The following is a 22,218-nucleotide window of genomic DNA, read 5'->3' as shown; positions in this document are numbered from 1 at the left end:
ATGGGAATGCTACCATGTCAGGGTCACAAGATTAAGTGAACAGTGATGACAGTAAACACGCCATTTCTCTATATTCCAAAGGGTTTAACTCAGTTACTTAAAATGCCATAAACATAAATAGTCTTCTCTCTACAATGTATCCATGACAGATGACTTCAAAATACAGCACTCTAGGGCAATGGCACTTTCCAACCAAACAAGCAACGCTTATTATTGACAAAAGACAGCAAACTCCTTGTGAACACAAATAGCAAAAAACACTTGACAGTCTAATGTACAAAACTTTAGTGTGCAAATACAGAGCAACGCCACTGTAAGCTAATTTACTCATTTCATTTATAAAAACAAAAATATATATGATATGCAGTTATAAAAAGAGGATCTTTATAGAGAAAAATACTGGTTGAATTCAAATTACTAAACATTCCTATATGTCTCTCTACGATTTTCAAAAAGCCAATGGGTTGAGCATATTATTTTAGGGAATACAGTGATATTTAACTGAAAATGTCCAATCTAAAATATAAGTTTATAAAAACAATCACATCAAAGGAGTCCAGAGATTCTTCTCAACAGCCTACTAAGGTACCATCTTTAATGATTCCAGCAAAAATACCATCTGCCAAGATAGCAGATGTTACTGCTTGAGAAATACTTCCTATGGTTTCATAAATGCATATTTTAATTAGTAGCCCAATAAACGACTGAGGGACTGTGATCATCTCCCTTTAATTCCAGGCACTTGTTGCAAATGGTCAAAAATTTTTAAATTTTATGCCATTTGTTTAGTAAACCAAGGAGAAGTTTCATTAATGTGAAGATCCAAAGCTTTAATTTTTGTTTTAAACCTAATGACTTCCACAGCTGAGAAAGTAGTCTAATATTTGTGAGATGTTTATTTTATATTCTGCTTATTGATTTTTTTTCTTTCTTGTGTATTTTATACAATTCTATGTATTAAGCATTTTACAAAGTATCTTATTTTGAGGCCTATTAAAATAGTCATCCTAATTTTTAAAAACTATATATTTTAGGAAAAAGGGCAGCAGAAATAAGGCTGGCAATCAAGTGGGTGATAAAGGTTTCAGCCTGATCATCTTCATATTCAAATTATAGATATTTTTGGTCTGACCCACAGAATCACTATTGATTTATATCACCTCGTCCTTTCAAAACATTGCTCTTGCCTATGTGATCTGCATTAGATTTCTATCAGGGAAAATGACCTCATAGGCTTTTTAAATTTCTGCCATCCTGTGGTATATTTTTTACCTCTATTCATTTGGAGATATATATACACTCACATACACACATACATACACACACATATATACTTAGGGAAGATAATAAATACATATACATACGTGTATATATATGTAAATATATATGTATATATATACACACATATATATGTATACATATATACATGTGTACATATATATATACATATGTATAAATCTGCTAAAATATGTATAAATCTCTTGCTAAATCTGGCAATCCCACCTATTCTTCTCCCCATATGGAGACTTGTATCAGCATCCCAGGCCATTCCTTCTATTTATCGGAGACTTAGAGGATGCTGACAACCTTTCTTTCCATCCCAAATACTGGAATTGTCTTGGGTAATCCAATGCGTGCCACATGCAAGGCTCCATCTTTTTCAGTTTCTCGAGCTCATCATTACTATGACCTTCAGCTTGACCCCACAACCACTTTCAGTACCACATTCTGAATTTGTCAATCTTGTAGTGACGTCGTTCTGAAATTTTGAATTAAAACATCCTAAAACTTCCCATTCTTTCAGCTCACTGACTCTTGTTTTCTTGACTCCATTATTATCTGCCTATCAATCTCCTTTCTTTTTTTACAGTCCTTCCTGAACTATCTTAGACTAAGTACACAATCTATCACTTCGAACAATTTCTTACTTGTATCTTAATATCTCTGCTCATTTGCCTTGATGAACCTACCCAGTAAAACACAACCTTGGAAGAATCTACTATATTCTTCTACTTCTTCCAAGAAGAAAGTGTATATCCTAAATGTATTCCTGACAACATCTTCCGAGGGGCAATATGTGTATGTGTGTTTTATGGGGAGAGGGAGGGCTGAAAGAAAGAAGTAAATCAAGGATGTCTCCTAGATGCCCTTTACTGGGTGAATAGGAGAAATGAAATTTGGATTAGAAAATATGTTTTGGCCATGTCTGAGAAAGTTATCACATGCATAACTAGGGAACTAATGACATATGGCTCTACTTTCAATTTTGTGGTGGGTAATTACACTAGAATATGCCATGGGCAAGGCAAACTCAATAATCATCTTCCCATCTACACCAGTTCCTTGAGTATTTTTCAATTCTAAGAATGGCCCCACCATTCACCCAGTGAATGATGAGAATAACTTAGACAACATCGTATCTAGTTAATTAAGTCATAATGACTCTACTTAATTTTAGATTTGTGTTTTTGATTAGAGCAGTTAGAATTAGCAACCACAATTAGAATACAGTGAGGTGAATGCCAAAGGTTCAAATTCCGAATGAAAAATAAAATATGTTCCATGATCACAGAACCTGTGCATCGAACAGATGCCCCAGGATAGCTGTAGAAAGGTTTGGGCTATGGAATCTAAACGGATGAGAAAAATAAGCAAAATCTCTACTTCATTCTATGCCAACCCCTCCCAAACGAGCGGGGTTTTGAATCTAGCAAATGTGACGCTACTCTTACCTTTTCAGCAGTGATAAGATATATTCCTTTTAAAAAGTAGCTCAGCTATCCTAAAAGAAATGATGGACATGGAGGCTTGAGGTGTAAAGAGACTGAAGTATCCAGGGCCTGAGTTTATTCCAGAACTGAGAAGATGATGTATGAAGAGGGTCCTGAAAGGGGTGGGGTATATTTACTCCCAATGAAATAGCAGAAACATATATGGTTGTACCCTGGGGGGGCCACAGCTCTTTGCATTAATGTAGAACCTAATATCTCATTTTGTCCAGAAATAGACCTACCTTCAAGCATAAATCAAGCATATCTCTGGGGCCCAGAGTGAAATGAGGATCCCATGGCTTTATATTAATAAGATTACTAAAAATCTCCGCATAATCCAGGAATGTATATGTAGGGTCCTATTAATGATTATGATTGGATTTTCCAAAAGCCCCATGAAGGGACTCAGAGCAAATTAATTTGGGATTAAATAAATATCCAAGTGCAGTGGTTGTAGTTCATACCCATATGTAAATATGAATATTTATTTTTATTTTTAAAACATTTATTCATTTTAGAGAGAACTTGAGCAGGGGGAGGGGCAGAAAGAGAGGGAGACACATAATCTGAAGCAGGCTCCAGGCTCTGAGCTGTCAGCACAGAGCCCGACGGGGGGCTCGAACTCATGACCCGAAGCCAGACACAACCAACTGAGCCACCCAGGCACTCCTAAATATGAATATTTAAAAATAAGGGAAACAGAAGAAAAAGTCAGAAAGCGAAAGTTAATGTGACTCTTTCAGAATATTCCAAATACAGAATTTATTTCCAAAGCATACAATTATTACTCCACAGCACTACCTACTCATTCTTTATGTAACTTTAAGTTATTATTTTGACTTTAAAATCATGATACGGTGAGTCTGAGAACTCTTGTTTTGGAGGTGTAGGATCTCAGGTTGAAGTACGCCATCTTCCCATTTGACCCTGTTATGTGCATTTACCTAGCTCTTATGAAGCTGTGGCCTAAGTTTTTATGAAACTTCACTGCCATAAAACAAATATGGGTTGTGAGACACACACACACACACACACACACACACACACACACACACATATATATATCTAATTTCTAAGCAGGTTTTTCCCCGTCTTATATCACACATTATTATAGTGATCAAAATTTGTAGATTGCTTAGTCTAACTCAGTTACTACCAATATACTTGATACAGCTTGCTACAACTGTATTCACTGAGTGTAGAGCACATTCCTAATTTAAATCTTGACACTTCACTTGCAAATTGCTGGAAAGAAAGTTCTTTTTTCTTCTCCCTCTGAACGTTTCAAAATCTTTATTAGATAATAGTATATTTACTGCATTTACTTTAGGATTTAAAAACTATATAATTAAAAAAATACACATAGTTAAAATTAATTCGTTTAGAGGTATCACTTACGGGAAAATCGAACTTATGTGCTTTAGATTACAGACCAATACACCTTGTTGGCATGAAAGTAATTGAGATAATCTCAGTTGCAATTTATTTAACTTTAAAACAGTGAATAAATAATATGTGATTGTAATTCTCTATATTAAAAGTATAATATAGTTAGGTAAACATTAGTATTCACAGCTCAAAAGCCATCTATAAAGACTTCTCTGGGCCTTTGATTTTTTTTTTATTTTAGTTTTTGAAAACTTAATTAATTTATATACACTTGATCTTAGCCCAAAGGCTTAAAAACAATTAATTAATTTATATACAGTAAAATTCACTCTTTTTGCTGTACAGGCAGAATCTTGACAAAGGCAGAATCATGAAACCACTACCACAATCAAGATATAGAACAATTTCATCATCCTGAAAGCTCCCTCATGTTGTCCCTTTCTGGTCAAATTCTCTTTCTACTGTTAACCCTTGGAATCCACCGCTGTGTTTTATTTGCCTAAGGTTTTGTTTTTTCCAGCTGTTGCATAAATGGAATTACACCATTTGTGTTCTTTTGAGTCTGGCTGCTTTCACTTTGCAGAATACATTTGAGATTCATTAGGCTGTTGCATATAACAATAGTCTATTCTTTATACTGCTGAGTACTATTCCATTATATGGATGTACTGGTTATTTATCCATATACTAGTTGAAGAGCATTTATGCTATTTAGGGGCATGCTTTGAGCATTAATGTGCAAGTTTTTTTGCACGAATGTACAAGTTTTTGTGTGAATGTACGTTTTCATTTCTCCTGGAGTAAATACTTAGGAGTAGGATTGTTATGTCATGGAGTAACTGTATGTCTCATTGTATTAAAAAAAAAAAAAACAAATAAACTGCTTTCCAAACTTTCTTCCAAAGAAGATGCACCATTTTGTACCTCTATCAGCAATGTATGTGGGTTCCAACTACATCTTACCTCTTTGCCAGGTCTTACATTGTAAGGTTTTTGTTTTGTTTTAATTTTAGTCATACTAGGCCAACTAATCTTTGACAAAGCAGGAAAGAATATCCAATGGAAAAAAGTCTCTTTAACAAATGGTGCTGGGAGAACTGGACAGCAACATGCAGAAGAATGAAACTAGACCACTTTCTCACACCATTCACAAAAACAAACTCAAAATGGATGAAGGACCTCAATGTGAGACAGGAAACCATCAAAACCCTGGAGGAGAAGGCAGGAAAAAACCTCTCTGACCTCAGCCGCAGCAATTTCTTACTTGACATATCTCCAAAGGCAAGGGAATTAAAAGCAAAAATGAACTATTGTGACCTCATGAAGATAAAAGGCTTCTGCACTGCAAAGGAAACAATCAACAAAACTAAAAGGCAACCAACGGAATGGGAAAAGATATTTGCAAATGATATATAGGACAAATGGCTAGTATCCAAAATCTATAAAGATCTCACCAAACTCCACACCCAAAAAACAAATAATCCAGTGAAGAAATGGGCAGAAGACATGGATAGACACTTCCAAAGAAGACATCCAGATGGTCAACAGACACATGAAATGACGCTCAATGTCACTCCTCATCAGGGAAATACAAATCAAAACCACACTGAGATACCACCTCACGCCAGTCAGAGTGGCTTGAATGAACAAATCAGGACACTATAGATGCTGGAGAGGATGTGGAGAAACGGGAACCCTCTTGCACTGTTGGTGGGAATGCAAACTGGTGCAGCCACTCTGGAAAACAGTGTGGAGGTTCCTCAAAAAATTAAAAATAGATCTATCCTATGACCCAGCAATAGCACTGCTAGGAATTTACCCAAGGGATACAGGAGTACTGATGCATAGGGGCACTTGTACCCCAATGTTTACAGCAGCACTTTCAACAATAGCCAAATTATGGAAAGAGCCTAAATGTCCATCAACTGATGAATGGATAAAGAAATTGTGCTTTATGTACACAATGGAATGCTATGTGGCAGTGAGAAAGAATGAAATATGGCCTTTTGTAGCAACGTGGATGGAACTGGAGAGTGTTATGCTGAGTGAAATAAGTCATACAGAAAAAGACGGACTGATCTTTTAAAACATATATCATCAGATCATGTGACTCTTTTGCTCAAAGCCTCTCACTGCTTTTCATGCCACTTAGGATAAAGTCACAAATCTTTAACAGGATCTACAAGACTTTAAATCATCTAGCTCATATGTTACTATCCGGCCTTATCTCAAACACCTATCTCCAGTGCTCAGTAAGTTCTAGACATACTACCCTCCTTTTTGTTCATTTTATTATTTCTAAATTCTGAGTCTTTGTAATATTTTTCTCTAGAATATTCTATACCCCAGCCTTTACTGATGATTCCCTGCTCATTCCTTGAGTACCTAATTCAAATAGAACTTCTTTAAAGAAGACTTCCCTGACTTCTGAATCTAAAATGAAGATCCTTTGCTGTATATACTCTCTCCTTCAGAGCACCCTGTACTTTTCTTTCCTAGTAATTGCCAAAGTTTGCCTTTACATCTTTTATTTCTATAATCATTTGGTTCGTGTAACATGTCTCTTCTATTGGACTTCTATGAACTAGGCGAGGGAGGGAGTTATTCTGCTTAGTTTCTCACCATGCTAATAAGAGCTATCTGTTCTAAAATCAATAGATTAGAGCTATATATTGCAAGTTAGAGGGTGATTAAGTGGCATGGGAAATTACTTTAAGAAGTAATTTTTAAGTTGGAAGGAGAAGAACAAATTAGTTTATAGAACTACTAAAAGCTACATTAGCCAAGACAATAAGGCATTGGTGAAAGAACAAATAGGTCAGTGGAACAAAATGCCCACAAATAGACTACAAACTTAACACACTTCAAAAAAATTTAGCTAAAAATGGATCACAGACCTAACTGTAAAATGTAAAACCATAAAACTCCTAGAAGATGACATCGAAACCTAGATGATGTTTGGTACTGTTGGTGCCTTGTTAAAATTTATTATTATTATTATTATTATTATTATTACTTTTTGGTGGTGCCTTTTTAGGTACAACATCAAAGATACTATCCATGGAAGACATAACAGAAACTGGACTTCGTTAAAATTAAAAACTTCTGCACTACAAAAGACACTATCAAGACAATGAAAAAATAAGCCACAGACGGGGAGAAAATATTTGCAAAAAACACATCTGATAGAGGACTGTTATGCAAAATATACAAAGAATTCTTAGAACTCAATAATAAGAAAACAGCCTTATTAAAAAAAATGGGCCAAAGTCCTTAACAGACACCTCACCAAAGATGTACAAATGGAAAATAAGCACATGAAATGATGTTCCACATCATGTGTCATCAGGAATATGCATATCAAAATGAGATACCACTATATACCTATTTGAATGGCCAAAATATGGAATTCTGACAATACCTAATGCTGGCAAGAAGGGAGAACAATAGCAATTCTTATATATTGGTGCTGAGAATGCAAACTGTTGTAGCCACTTTGAAGATACTCCGGTGGTTTCTTGTAAAACTGAACATACTCTTACCATACCATCCAGCATCACGCCTTTTGGTATTTACCCAAAGGAGCTGAAAACCAATGCCTACACAAAAACCTGTACATGGATGTTTACAGCAGCTTTATTTACAGCTGCCAAAACTTGGAAACAAACAAGATGCTCTTTAGTAGGTGAATGGATAAATACACTGGGTGAATGGATAAATACATCCAGACAATGGCATACTATGCAGTGCTAAAAGAAAATGAGCCATCAAGCCATGAAAGGACATGGAGGAACCTTAATTGCATGTAACTAAGTAAAATAATTCAGTCTGAAAAGGTTACATACTGTATGATTTCAACTATATGACATTCTGGAGAAGGCAAAACTATGGATAAAATTAAAAAAAAAAAATTAGTGGTTGCCAGGGGTGGGGAAAAGAGAGATGAATAGGCAGAACACAGAACTTTTAGGGCAGTTAAAATACTATGTATGGGGGTGCCTGGATGGCTTAGTAGGTTGAGTGTCTGACTTTGGCTCAGGTCTTGATCTCACGGTTTGTGGGTTTGAGCCCCGCGTCGGCTCTGTGCTGACAGCTTGGAGCCTGGAGCCTGCTTCCGATTCTGTGTCTCCCTCTCTTTCTGCCCCTCCCCTGCTCATGCTCTGTCTCTCAAAAATAAATAAATGTAAAAAACAAATAAATAAATAAATAAAATTTAATACTATGTATGATATTAAAATGATGGATATATGTGATCACATATTTGTCCTGAGCCACAGAATATACAACGCCAATAGTGAACCCTTAGGTAGACTATGGACTGGGTGATTATGATGTGTCAATGTAGGTTCATTCTTGGTAACAAATGTACAATTTGGATGAATGACCTTGATTATGGGGGAGGGTACACATGTGTGTTGGGAGAGGATATAAGGGAGATCTCTGTTGTAAACCTAAAACTGCTCTAAAAAATAAATAAGTCTTTTTAAAGTCTTTTTCAAAGAGCTACCAAAAAAGAAAAGAGACTAACAAATATGAGAAGTCTACTCTGTGTTAGACATCGTGTTAAGTATTTTGCATGTTTCATTTTACCATTAAAATAACCCAATGATACAGGAATTGTTCATCCTAATTCCCAGATGAATTGAACTTTGGTTTTATGCAAGGATAAGTACATTGTCATTTAATAAAATAATTTCATTTAAAATATAAAATTGTCCCAGACAATAGACTAATTTATTTTTCTACTCATTCCCAGTATCACTGTAAAAAAGGGCATACATTAAGTATTCATTTATTAACTTAGTCAATGGATATTTATTTAACATCTATATGTATCAGGCATTATTCTAGGTGCTAAGTATATTACTGTGGACAAAAGAGAGAAAATCCCTTCCATTATGGAATTGGATGCTGGTGGGACACAAAACAATACAAGTGACAAATAAGTAAAGGATATAATACGTAAGATAGAAATATATGTTGGAAAGGAAAAATAAAGCAGAAAAATATAATATAAAATAGTTGGGGGAAGAAGTAGAATTTTAGACAGAGTGGCTACAGAAGGCTCTTTTCAGAAAGTACCATTTGAATTGAAACTGGAAGAAAGTAGGAGAGTAGCTGCATAGAATGTTTGGGAAAAAGCATTCTAAGTAGAGTAAGCATGTCCCAAAAGCCTAAAAAAATAGGAGAAAGCCGCAGTGACTGGAATACGTTATTTCAGATTTACCAGCCTTGACAATCATGTGAGCCAATTGTTTAAAATAAATCTGTATATCTATATCTATATCTATATCTATCTATCTATATTTATATCTATATCTATATCTATACCTATACCTATATGTATATCTCTGTGTCTCACATATATCCCATTGATTCTGTTTCTGTGTTTCTCTGGAGAACCCTGACTGGAACAATGTCTCTTTTTGTATAAGCTGTGTGATACTATGTAAGTTTTATGTAACATCTGAAAGCTTCAGTTTTCTCAATGTAATATGGAAAACGTTTGAGTATCAATCTAAGTAGAGATGTTATGAAGGTTTAAAGAAATAATTCATGTAAGGTTCTTAGTATTACCTTAAATGCAAAAATAATAAAGATTTACCAGGGTGGGGCGCCTGGGTGGCTCAGCCAGTTGGGTGTCTGACTTTGGCTCAGGTCACAATCCCACGGTTCGTAGGTTCGAGCCCCGCATCAGGCTCGGTGCTGACAGCTCAGAGCCTGGAGCCTGCTTCAGATTCTGTGTCTACCTCTCTCTGCCCCTCCCCCACTCACACTATGTCTCTCTCTCTCTCTCTCTCTCTCTCTCTCTCTCTCTCTCAAAAATAAAATAAACATTAAAAAATAAAAAAAATGAAAAAAAGATTTACTAAATCTATCTTACACTTGAAATACCAGGTCAGATGATCAAACACTATCCTTGTCATATTCTAGATGTTCTTCCCTAACTAATAGAATTGCTTCTATCAGAATTCTTCTTAGTAGTGTCCTGTCCACGATTAACCAACCCCTAAACTCTGCTAAACACTTAAAAGCAATTAATGGGAACAAATAAAATGAAGATATAAAAATGAAGAACATTAGCAATCTAAATATAGTGATCTGCTTCATTATTATTTTTCTAGAAAACTTCATTGTATAGAGAAAATAAAGAAAATAATTTTACACCACAACACTTTAGCAAGGAGAACATCTGTAATCCATAAACAACCAATTTTGGTTTTACTTACACTATAATATCACAAAAGTCCTAATCTGCAATGAAAATCCATCGCAAGAAAGACTGAATAGAAAAATATGGAAAAAAATTTCTAAAAAGGACGTATTAACTCTCCACAGTAAATGTTTATATTATTACCTGTTTATAAGAAAAATTCAGAATGATATAAATTTAATAAGTAGGAAGAGTTGACTCTTGAAACATGAAAAAAAGAGCCACTTCTTAGAATTAACACACATCATCATGTAAGAGACAGTAGTCTAAAATACTTGCCTAATTTTTTATGATGTTGCGTATTATTATTAAATTAGAAATAACTTCCACTGGAGCTTCTGTTAAAAGTTTAGCTTTTCTTCCAAAGGATTCTAAAGAGGAATTACTAAAAATATCAGGGAAAAATTCAAGCAATTTTTTATGCTTTAAATCATATTTTCTAGATAATTTTAAAGTTTATAGACGTTTTTAAAACTTCTATTATAAATAACTTGTGAATTATTATTTACTTGTAATCTGTTATTACTCACCTATGAGAAACTGCTCCCCAAGCACCATGCTTGTTTGTGAGAATATTGAGGATCTTCTGTTTCAGTTGGTTTGCCGTAACGTGATCTCGATGTTTAGCGGCACTTATAAGATGGTCACACATCTTTTCTTCCTCTCTTCTATCAGCAGCATACTGGGCACACTGAGACTATCAAAACATACAAACAGTGCATAATTTTTAACAATGCATAACTTCTGCTATGGCTAAGTAAGGAATATTATCTAACCTTCAGTTAAAGGGTAATAATTCAATTTTAAAAACTCAGATAATCCAATCTTGTGAAAATTTATTCTAAAGAATATAGTCATTATAATTACTGTTTAAATTGGTAAAAATGAGTCCTATGTGTTTATACATAAAGTATATGGAAGATAATTTGGATGATGTTATATAAAGCAATTAATGACATTTAAGGCTCCCAAAATTCTGAGTCTGTTGCTAATACATTAAAAAGAAAACATTTTAGAATAATGGTTTATTAAAAATGTAATTCTAATTATTATTTTAACCAATATAGTATATACTGCACTTAAAATAAAGAGTTACATTCCTGATAGTTATATAGAGATCCAAAACTTGCCATTTAATTAATATTTCCATCTCATAAATGGCAATGCAATACAAGGAAAAGCAATGATTTAGGAATTTAGGCTTGCATTTTATTTCACACTTTATGAAAATTGTTTTATTTCATCATCATACTCAGTTTCATATTTGTAAAATAATAAGGTAAGCTTTTCTCTACAATCTTTCCCAATCTGAGTATTTAATGTGTTCAAAGGTTCTCAGGAAAACAACTATCTTATTCTTATCTTTCCTAATAATCAGTTGTTCTGTCGGCTACTGTATTCATGCTCACTGGCATTAGCAACAAAGCTAATCAATCCCACTGTGTATCAAAAAGGTTCAATATGATGATGAAGATGAGCATCTCTTTAATTATGAGTGTGATTTTTTTTGTATAGTGATTTTTATATCGGGTGGATTCACTGTAAATTTTAACATTACCAAGTATGTAATATGAGTCTTATAACTAGAAGAAAAAAAGTCTCACATCTAAAAAAAAATACATATAATTGGCTCACATTCATCTTTACTATGTAAAAATCCGTTTCAAGGAAGGTATTTGAACATATCCCTTCAGTCTGTCTATTCTATCCACTACTACCACAAGTTATCTCTTTCAGAGAAATAACCCTACAGTAATCTAAGGAGGATTAATTCATTTTCCAATTTATCTTTTTGTACAGGGAATCACCAATTAGTACAATGATCTGCCTCCATAATGAGGTTAATATTTCATTAGCTCATTGGAGAGCAAAATTAAATTTTCATTTTTCTTCCTTAACAATTACAATGGTTAACTAAAAAAAAAAACTTAACTGTGAGGTACCCATCTCAAATTAAATATACTTTATCTGTTAAATACAAGCTTATATAGGAGAGAGAGAAATTCCCCCCAAAAGGCCTAGTAAAATGCCATGGCTTTTGTGAAATTTTTTATAACTTAAAAGTGGTAAATGGTGAAACACACACACACACACACACACACACACACACACACACACACACACATCAATGCATTTACTAAGACAGCTCTAACCTAAAAAGAACAAACAAACATTTTAGTTAAAAAAACAGTATAATCCATTAAATAACAAGGATAATACTCTCCAATTTGATTTACAGTAGTATTTTATTTTATGTTTACATAATTCTAAAAAACACTGAGTCTTCACATCCACTTCATGGCCTCTTATCACTCTTAGCCATGCATTCTCAATAGGAATGATCTCATCCCCAGGGGGTGAAAAGTGGTATTGCGAGGGGGGTGTGTGTGTGAAAAAATTGTACTCTTTTTATGTGTAAAGCACAGATGTGTATATAGTACATAAACAGATATACAGCACATTAGTAGATACAAAATTTTATGGAGAGGGGGTGATTAGAGTGAAAATTGTCTAAAAGGCTTGCTTAGGGGGCAATACTGAAAAAAAGGCTGAGAAACACTGCCTTCAGCTTAATTTTCACCTTCGTTAAATATGTGTTAAAGCTTGTTACTGATACCTAGCTGCTTGAGAATCTATTTTAAATGTTTTCACATGACAAATATTGATCTTCTTATATCCCCACAAAGCATCTTGATTTTCTTACTAGAAATATGAATGACTCAAAATTCATCTTGCAGGGAATTCAGTTAATTTTCCAAATCTTATTTACTAACGGAAGTCAATACTTAATTGAATATTCTTATTTTGTTTAAAGTCCTGACATATCTTATATCTAAACATATTTGTCAAAGAACAGATAACTCAGAATTTTCTTGACATCCAGATTACAACAGGACCCCCTGATAAATACCCAATGGTATTTATTGTTGAAGAGATATGAAGCTTCACTTTGATATACACTCAATTGTCCACGTACTTTTATGAAAGTTTAAAATATTTGGTATTTTTTTTTTCAAAATAAGGTTGTTGCGATCTCACATGACAAGTGTGTGCTGTCTCATCTGACAAATGAAGCAGAGGTTAAGAGTATGGAAGTGGCAACAGCTATTTCTCTGTCTCATGCTTTTCAGCCAGCGAGGTCAGAGATTACTAGACCTAGGGCATCAACGCGCATGACTAAGAGAGCTGGTTTACCGAGATAAAAACCTCATCAAAACTGAAATCTTGGGCTCTGATTTCTAGCCACGCCACACTTGTTCGCATGTGGCATCAGGAAAATAAATGGATGGTTATTTATTATTTTCAAGGCCAATGGCAGTTCAACCTAAGCCAAATACCAAGTCACCTGATTATTTCTGAAACCTAGTTTGTTTTGCAAATTGAATGAAGTCATTGCTGTAATTTAAAACACTGAAATCAGGACACTGAATGGAGGAAATTCAAATAATGGTAAATAATTTGACATGCTAGAAATATAAAAATAATATTTGTATATAAAACCTGTTAGTATGGAATATACAGTATTTCAATATACTTTAGTTTTTTCATATAAAATAGAAATGATACTTAGTTTTTTCTTTAGTCACGGGACTTGTGAGGATTTTTAAATTATATATTTAAATTTATATATTTATATATTATAAAATTACATATTTAAATTTAAATTATATATTCCCAGATATACGTATCGATCTGCAAGCATATCACATAATAGCAATCCTTCAATTGTCAGTAAAATATCAATTATAACAATAAAATATGAACTGCAATGATCTTTGGCCACTCTAAAGATGGATATATTGATAAATAATGAATTACTGAAAACATGGAAAAACTGAGTATTTTTATACAACCACTTGTTAAACCCACATTTAGTAGTGTATAAACTCTGCTAGTTTAAAAATTACTAAGGTAATTGCATTCTAAAATTTTATTTGCCTTTAAGAGTACTTTAGAAAAACTTCAGTCTACTAAAGGGTTAGGCACAAGGTAAGAGGGATCTCTCCATGTTGTAAATGAGATGAAAATTAGTGCTCTGTGTTTGGTATTTACTAAAGCTTTAAAAAAAAAAGAACCAAAATTATTTGAATGAAATTTTCCTGTAAAAAAAACTTATGTAAGGTTACCATCAGAGACAGCTGACTTATAACAGAGAAGCAGAATTTAATCTGCCACCAAAACCTTACCTCAAACTCTGCATGTTTATGTACGTCCTCAGCCCTCTGTCTGTTCAAAATAAACTCAGCTTCATTTGCGACACGAACTATATGGTCCTTCATAGCATGGCATAGTAATCTAAAAAGGAAGATACCTTTGCAATTATTATTCCTAATATCTTTGGTTAATCTAATTTTTAATAATCAAATTTCAGTATTTGAAATATTAATTACGCATAAAATTTAGTTACATTATGAAATTAACATAGTCAAAATTATAATTCAAAGACATTTGAAATATAGAAATGAACCATAAAACTGTTACAACAATGGCTCTGTTCAATAGTGTATCTTGTGAATGAATGATTCAATTAATTCAATAAAATTAGTTAATGCAAAAAAAAAATCAAGGTTTTTATTAGTATTTTAAATGGTTAAAACAACAGAATGCCCTATCTTTGAAGGAAATGGTTAAAACAATAGACTTCACTATCTTGGAAGTAAACTCACACAAAAGCTAGATAATCATATATTAGGAAACCTATGCACTCAACTTTTTAACAAAGTTATTTGAATATTCAAATTGTTTTCAAAAAGTTTAAGACATATAGTGAAAAGCCTCTCACGATATTACCTCTTGACCTGATTTCCAACCTCATCAGGCACTTGCTGTTGACAGTTTCTTGCATATGTTTTCAGAGGCTTTTAAAAATACATAAGAAAATACAAATGTTCTTTTCCACATCCTTACACCAATATTAGTATATTACAGTCTTTTCTATACCTGGCTTTTCTCACTTAGCAATATATCTGAAGATCCTTCCTTAAGTGGGAGCGCACAGGGAGCCTCTTCATACTTATTTGATAGCATGGAGCAAAGCTTATTTCCAAAGATGGTTGCAACAATATCTCCCATCCCACATACTCTTTTGCAGTGTGATACTGTTATTGCTCCGTCGAAAAGAGCAATGTTGGGGCATCTGGGTGGCTCAGTTGGTTAAGCACTCAACTCTTGATTTCAGCTCAGGTCATGACCTCACAGTTTCAGTTCATGAGATCAAGCCTGGCATCAGGCTCTGCGCTAACAGCATGGAGCCTGCTTGGGATTTTCAACCTCCCTCTCTCTCTCAAAGTAAATAAACATTTAAAAATAATTCTTTAAAAATGAAGAGTTTCTGCTCCCCTAGATGTGCCTGGTGACTTCCTGTGACCAACAGAATATAGCAGAAGTGAAGTGTTGTAACTTCTGAGCCTAGGGTATAAGATGCCTTGAAGCTTTTGCCTTTCTTTCTTGGAAACCTGTCTTTTAGAATCTGCTGCAATGCTGAGTGAAGCTCATATTATGTGGAGAGCCTCAAGGAAGAGAAGAGAGGACATTAGGCTCCCAGGCCTAGTTGAACTCCCAGCCCAGAGCCAGCCTCCCAAGTGATTACAGTACCAGACAGCTCCACAGAGTGGTGCAAAGGAACAGCTTAGCTGAGCCCAGTCAATGAGAACAATGAGAGATTAAAAAATGGTTGTTTGTTTAAGCTACATGACAATCATGATGATGATGATGACGAAGGAAGAGAAGAAGGAGGAGAAGAAGAGGAGGAGGAAGAAGATATTGATCATAACAGCTGTCACCAAACCACTTATTGAGAGCTAGGTAATAAAATAGGTAATTTACACATAATACTCAATTCTCACAATAAACCTTGAAGATACATATTATTTTCATTTTTAAACATAAGAAACAAGGCTCAGAAAAATTAAGTTCTTTGCTTCAGATCATAATTAAAAAAAATAATTCTCCTAATTTTATATTTGCATTGCATCTTCATTAACCAACAATATTTTTTGAAGTAAAACCTCTGTGTTTACTGGTGCTCTCCTCCATTGTGGGCATTCTAACATTAATTCTTTTCATTTTTCCAATTATGAACAGTAATTAGGTCTTTTTACATTCTTTTCTTTTGCAGTAAGCAATTACTGTGTTAAAAATAATCATAGTATATTTGTTTTGTTTTTTTTTTTTTATTTTTTTTCAACGTTTTTATTTATTTTTGGGACAGAGAGAGACAGAGCATGAACGGGGGAGGGGCAAAGAGAGAGGGAGACACAGAATCGGAAACAGGCTCCAGGCTCCGAGCCATCAGCCCAGAGCCTGACGCGGGGCTCGAACTCAGGGACCGTGAGATCGTGACCTGGCTGAAGTCGGACGCTTAACCGACTGCGCCACCCAGGCGCCCCCATAGTATATTTGAAGTTAACTCAAATCTTTCCGGTTTTTCTTAAAGGGCAAACTTACAAATTAATGTCTGTTCTTTTACCATTGTCAGAGCTCAGTTTGGTGGGGAACAAAGGCGCTCGCCAGCGCCATCTCCCCCGCCCATCCCCCAGCCAAAATCCCAAAGAGAACCAGTTCCTGCCAGGGAACTTGCTCGCTCTGCGCAAACACCCAACTTTGCGCTTCTGCGGAGCCAAACCTCCGGCAGCCGATCTGACTCCCTCCTGCTGCCACAGGGCCCCTCCTGAAGTGGATCACCTAAGGAGAAGCGAGCTAAGCCTGCCCCTCCTGCCCCCGCGCACCTTGCCTACCCACCCCAGCTAATACGCCAGATCCCCAGCACCACAAGCCTGGCAGTGTGCAAGTAGCCCAGACAGGCCACCCCACCCCACAGTGAATCCCGCCCCTAGGAGAGGGGAAGAGAAGGCACACACCAGTCTGACTGTGGACACAGCGGTGGGCTGGGGGCAGACATCAGGTCTGACTGCGGCTCCGCCCACCAACTCCAGTTATACACCACAGCACAGGGGAAGTGCCCTGCAGGTCCTCACCACGCCAGGGACTATCCAAAATGACCAAGCGGAAGAATTCCCCTCAGAAGAATCTCCAGGAAATAACAACAGCTAATGAGCTGATCAAAAAGGATTTAAATAATATAACAGAAGGTGAATTTAGAATAATAGTCATAAAATTAATCGCTGGGCTTGAAAACAGTATAGCTGACAGCAGAGAATCTCTTGCTACAGAGATCAAGGGACTAAGGAACAGTCACGAGGAGCTGAAAAACGCTTTAAACGAAATGCATAACAAAATGGAAACCGCCACGGCTCGGATTGAAGAGGCAGAGGAGAGAATAGGTGAACTAGAAAATAAAGTTATGGAAAAAGAGGAAGCTGAGAAAAAGAGAGATAAAAAAATCCAGGAGTATGAGGGGAAAATTAGAGAACTAAGTGATACACTAAAAAGAAATAATCTACGCATAATTGGTATCCCAGAGGAGGAAGAGAGAGGGAAAGGTGCTGAAGGAATAATAGCTGAGAACTTCCCTGAAGTGGGGAAGGAAAAAGGCATTGAAATCCAAGAGGCACAGAGAACTCCCTTCAGACGTAACTTGAATCGATCTTCTGCACGACATATCATAGTGAAACTGGCAAAATACAAGGATAAAGAGAAAATTCTGAAAGCAGCAAGGGGTAAACGTGCCCTCACATATAAAGGGAGACCTATAAGACTCGTGACTGATCTCTCTTTTGAAACTTGGCAGGCCAGAAAGAATTGGCACGAGATTTTCAGTGTGCTAGACAGAAAAAATATGCAGCCGAGAATCCTTTATCCAGCAAGTCTGTCATTTAGAATAGAAGGAGAGATAAAGGTCTTCCCAAACAAACAAAAACTGAAGGAATTTGTCACCACTAAACCAGCCCTACAAGAGATCCTAAGGGGGACCCTGTGAGACAAAGTACCAGAGACATCACTACAAGCATAAAACATACAGACATCACAATGACTCTAAACCCATATCTTTCTATAATAACACTGGATGTAAATGGATTAAATGCGCCAACCAAAAGACATAGGGTATCAGAATGGATAAAAAAACAAGACCCACCTATTTGCTGTCTACAAGAGACTCATTTTAGACCTGAGGACACCTTTAGATTGAGAGTGAGGGGATGGAGAACTATTTATCATGCTACTGGAAGCCAAAAGAAAGCTGGAGTAGCCATACTTCTATCAGACAAACTAGACTTTAAATTAAAGGCTGTAACAAGAGATGAAGAAGGACATTATATAATAGTGACAGGGTCTATCCATCAGGAAGAGCTAACAATTATAAATGTCTATGCGCCGAATACCGGAGCGCCCAAATATATAAAACAATTACTCATAAACACAAGCAACCTTATTGATAAGAATGTGGTAATTGCAGGGGACTTTAACACCCCACTTACAGAAATGGATAGATCATCTAGACACACGGTCAATAAAGAAACAAGGGCCCTGAATGAGACATTGGATCAGATGGACTTGACAGATCTATTTAGAACTCTGCATCCCAAAGCAACAGAATATACTTTCTTCTCAAGTGCACATGGAACATTCTCCAAGATAGATCATATACTGGGTCACAAAACAGCCCTTCATAAGTTTACAAGAATTGAAATCATACCATGCATACTTTCAGACCACAATGCTATGAAGCTTGAAATCAACCACAGAAAAAAGTCTGGAAAACCTCCCAAAGCATGGAGGTTAAAGAACACCCTACTAACGAATGAGTGGGTCAACCAGGCAATTAGAGAAGAAATTAGAAAATATATGGAAACAAACGAAAATGAAAATACAACAATCCAAATGCTTTGGGACGCAGCGAACGCAGTCCTGAGAGGAAAATACATTGCAATCCGGGCCTATCTCAAGAAACAAGAAAAATCCCAAATACAAAATCTAACAGCACACCTAAGGGAAATAGAAGCAGAACAGCAAAGGCAGCCTAAACCCAGCAGAAGAAGAGAAATAATAAAGATCAGAGCAGAAATAAACAATATAGAATCTAAAAAAACTGTAGAGCAGATCAACAAAACCAAGAGTTGGTTTTTTGAAAAAATAAACAAAATTGACAAACCTCTAGCCAGGCTTCTCAAAAAGAAAAGGGAGATGACCCAAATAGATAAAATCATGAATGAAAATGGAATTATTACAACCAATCCCTCAGAGATACAAACAATTATCAGGGAATACTATGAAAAATTATATGCCAACAAATTGGACAACCTGGAAGAAATGGACAAATTCCTGAACACCCACACTCTTCCAAAACTCAATCAGGAGGAAATAGAAAGCTTGAACAGACCCATCACCAGCGAAGAAATTGAATCGGTTATCAAAAATCTCCCAACAAATAAGAGTCCAGGACCAGATGGCTTCCCAGGGGAGTTCTACCAGACGTTTAAAGCAGAGATAATACCTATCCTTCTCAAGCTATTCCAAGAAATAGAAAGGGAAGGAAAACTTCCAGACTCATTCTATGAAGCCAGTATTACTTTGATTCCTAAACCAGACAGAGACCCAGTACAAAAAGAGAACTACAGGCCAATATCCCTGATGAATATGGATGCCAAAATTCTCAATAAGATACTAGCAAATCGAATTCAACGGCATATAAAAAGAATTATTCACCATGATCAAGTGGGATTCATTCCTGGGATGCAGGGCTGGTTCAACATTCGCAAATCAATCAACGTGATACATCACATTAACAAAAAAAAAGAGAAAAACCATATGATCCTGTCAATCGATGCAGAAAAGGCCTTTGACAAAATCCAGCACCCTTTCTTAATAAAAACCCTTGAGAAAGTCGGGATAGAAGGAACATACTTAAAGATCATAAAAGCCATTTATGAAAAGCCCACAGCTAACATCATCCTCAACGGGGAAAAACTGAGAGCTTTTTCCCTGAGATCAGGAACACGACAGGGATGCCCACTGTCACCGCTGTTGTTTAACATAGTGCTGGAAGTTCTAGCATCAGCAATCAGACAACAAAAGGAAATCAAAGGCATCCAAATTGGCAAAGATGAAGTCAAGCTTTCGCTTTTTGCAGATGACATGATATTATACATGGAAAATCCGACAGACTCCACCAAAAGTCTGCTAGAACTGATACATGAATTCAGCAAAGTTGCAGGATACAAAATCAATGTACAGAAATCAGTTGCATTCTTATACACTAACAATGAAGCAACAGAAAGACAAATAAGGAAACTGATCCCATTCACAATTGCACTAAGAAGCATAAAATACCTAGGAATAAATCTAACCAAAGATGTAAAGGATCTGTATGCTGAAAACTATAGTAAGCTTATGAAGGAAATTGAAGACGATTTAAAGAAATGGAAAGACATTCCCTGCTCATGGATTGGAAGAATAAATATTGTCAAAATGTCAATACTACCCAAAGCTATCTACACATTCAATGCAATCCCAATCAAAATGGCACCAGCATTCTTCTCGAAACTAGAACAAGCAATCCTAAAATTCATATGGAACCACAAAAGGCCCCGAATAGCCAAAGTAATTTTGAAGAAGAAGACCAAAGCAGGAGGCATCACAATCCCAGACTTTAGCCTCTACTACAAAGCTGTCATCATCAAGACAGCATGGTATTGGCACAAAAACAGACACATAGACCAATGGAATAGAATAGAAACCCCAGAACTAGACCCACAAACGTATGGTCAACTAATCCTTGACAAAGCAGGAAAGAACATCCAATGGAAAAAAGACAGTCTCTTTAACAAATGGTGCTGGGAGAACTGGACAGCAACATGCAGAAGGTTGAAACTAGACCACTTTCTCACACCATTCACAAAAATAAACTCAAAATGGATCAAGGACCTGAATGTGAGACAGGAAACCATCAAAACCTTAGAGGAGAAAGCAGGAAAAGACCTCTCTGACCTCAGCCGTAGCAATCTCTTACTCGACACATCCCCAAAGGCAAGGGAATTAAAACCAAAAGTGAATTACTGGGACCTTATGAAGATAAAAAGCTTCTGCACAGCAATGGAAACAACCAACAAAACTAAAAGGCAACCAACGGAATGGGAAAAGATATTTACAAATGACATATCGGACAAAGGGCTAGTCTCCAAAATCTATAAAGAGCTCACCAAACTCCACACCCGAAAAGCAAATAACCCAGTGAAGAAATGGGCAGAAAACATGAATAGACACTTCTCTAAAGACATCCGGATGGCCAACAGGCACATGAAAAGATGTTCAGCGTCACTCCTTATCAGGGAAATACAAATCAAAACCACACTCAGGTATCACCTCACGCCAGTCAGAGTGGCCAAAATGAACAAATCAGGAGACTATAGATGCTGGAGAGGATGTGGAGAAACGGGAACCCTCTTGCACTGTTGGTGGGAATGCAAATTGGTGCAGCCGCTCTGGAAAGCAGTGTGGAGGTTCCTCAGAAAATTAAAAATAGACCTACCCTAAGACCCAGCAATAGCACTGCTAGGAATTTATCCAAGGGACACAGGAGTACTGATGCATAGGGGCACTTGTACCCCAATGTTCATAGCAGCACTCTCGACAATAGCCAAATTATGGAAAAAGCCTAAATGTCCATCAACTGATGAATGGATAAAGAAATTGTGGTTTATATACACAATGGAATACTACGTGGCAATGAGAAAAAATGAAATATGGCCTTTTGTAGCAACGTTGATGGAACTGGAGAGTGTGATGCTAAGTGAAATAAGCCATACGGAGAAAGACAGATACCATATGGTTTCACTCTTATGTGGATCCTGAGAAACTTAACAGGAACCCATGGGGGAGGGGAAGGAAAAAGAAAAAAAAAAAAGAGGTTAGAGTGGGAGAGAGCCAAAGCATAAGAGACTGTTG

At 36.0% G+C, this 22,218-nt stretch overlaps 1 protein-coding gene across 11 annotated transcripts in view; it reads right to left on the bottom strand.

The window, feature by feature from the left end:
- NBEA (neurobeachin) overlaps positions 1 to 22,218 on the bottom strand; it is a 689,863-nt gene that overhangs the window by 303,947 nt on the left and 363,698 nt on the right. For all 11 annotated transcript variants that reach the window (XM_040448178.1, XM_040448180.1, XM_040448182.1 and 8 more), the window contains 2 exons: positions 14,562 to 14,670; positions 10,905 to 11,071 (listed from right to left, as the gene is read on the bottom strand). In XM_040448178.1, the coding sequence (XP_040304112.1) occupies positions 10,905 to 11,071; positions 14,562 to 14,670 (276 nt within the window). The remainder of the gene's footprint in view (positions 1 to 10,904; positions 11,072 to 14,561; positions 14,671 to 22,218) is intronic.

This window comes from Herpailurus yagouaroundi, unplaced genomic scaffold (assembly GCF_014898765.1).
Source record: "Herpailurus yagouaroundi ecotype Mexico unplaced genomic scaffold, PumYag 197, whole genome shotgun sequence".
Taxonomy (NCBI): domain Eukaryota; kingdom Metazoa; phylum Chordata; class Mammalia; order Carnivora; family Felidae; genus Herpailurus; species Herpailurus yagouaroundi.
The sequence above is the reverse complement of the archived record's forward strand: the minus strand, read 5'-3'. Positions and strand labels throughout refer to the sequence as shown.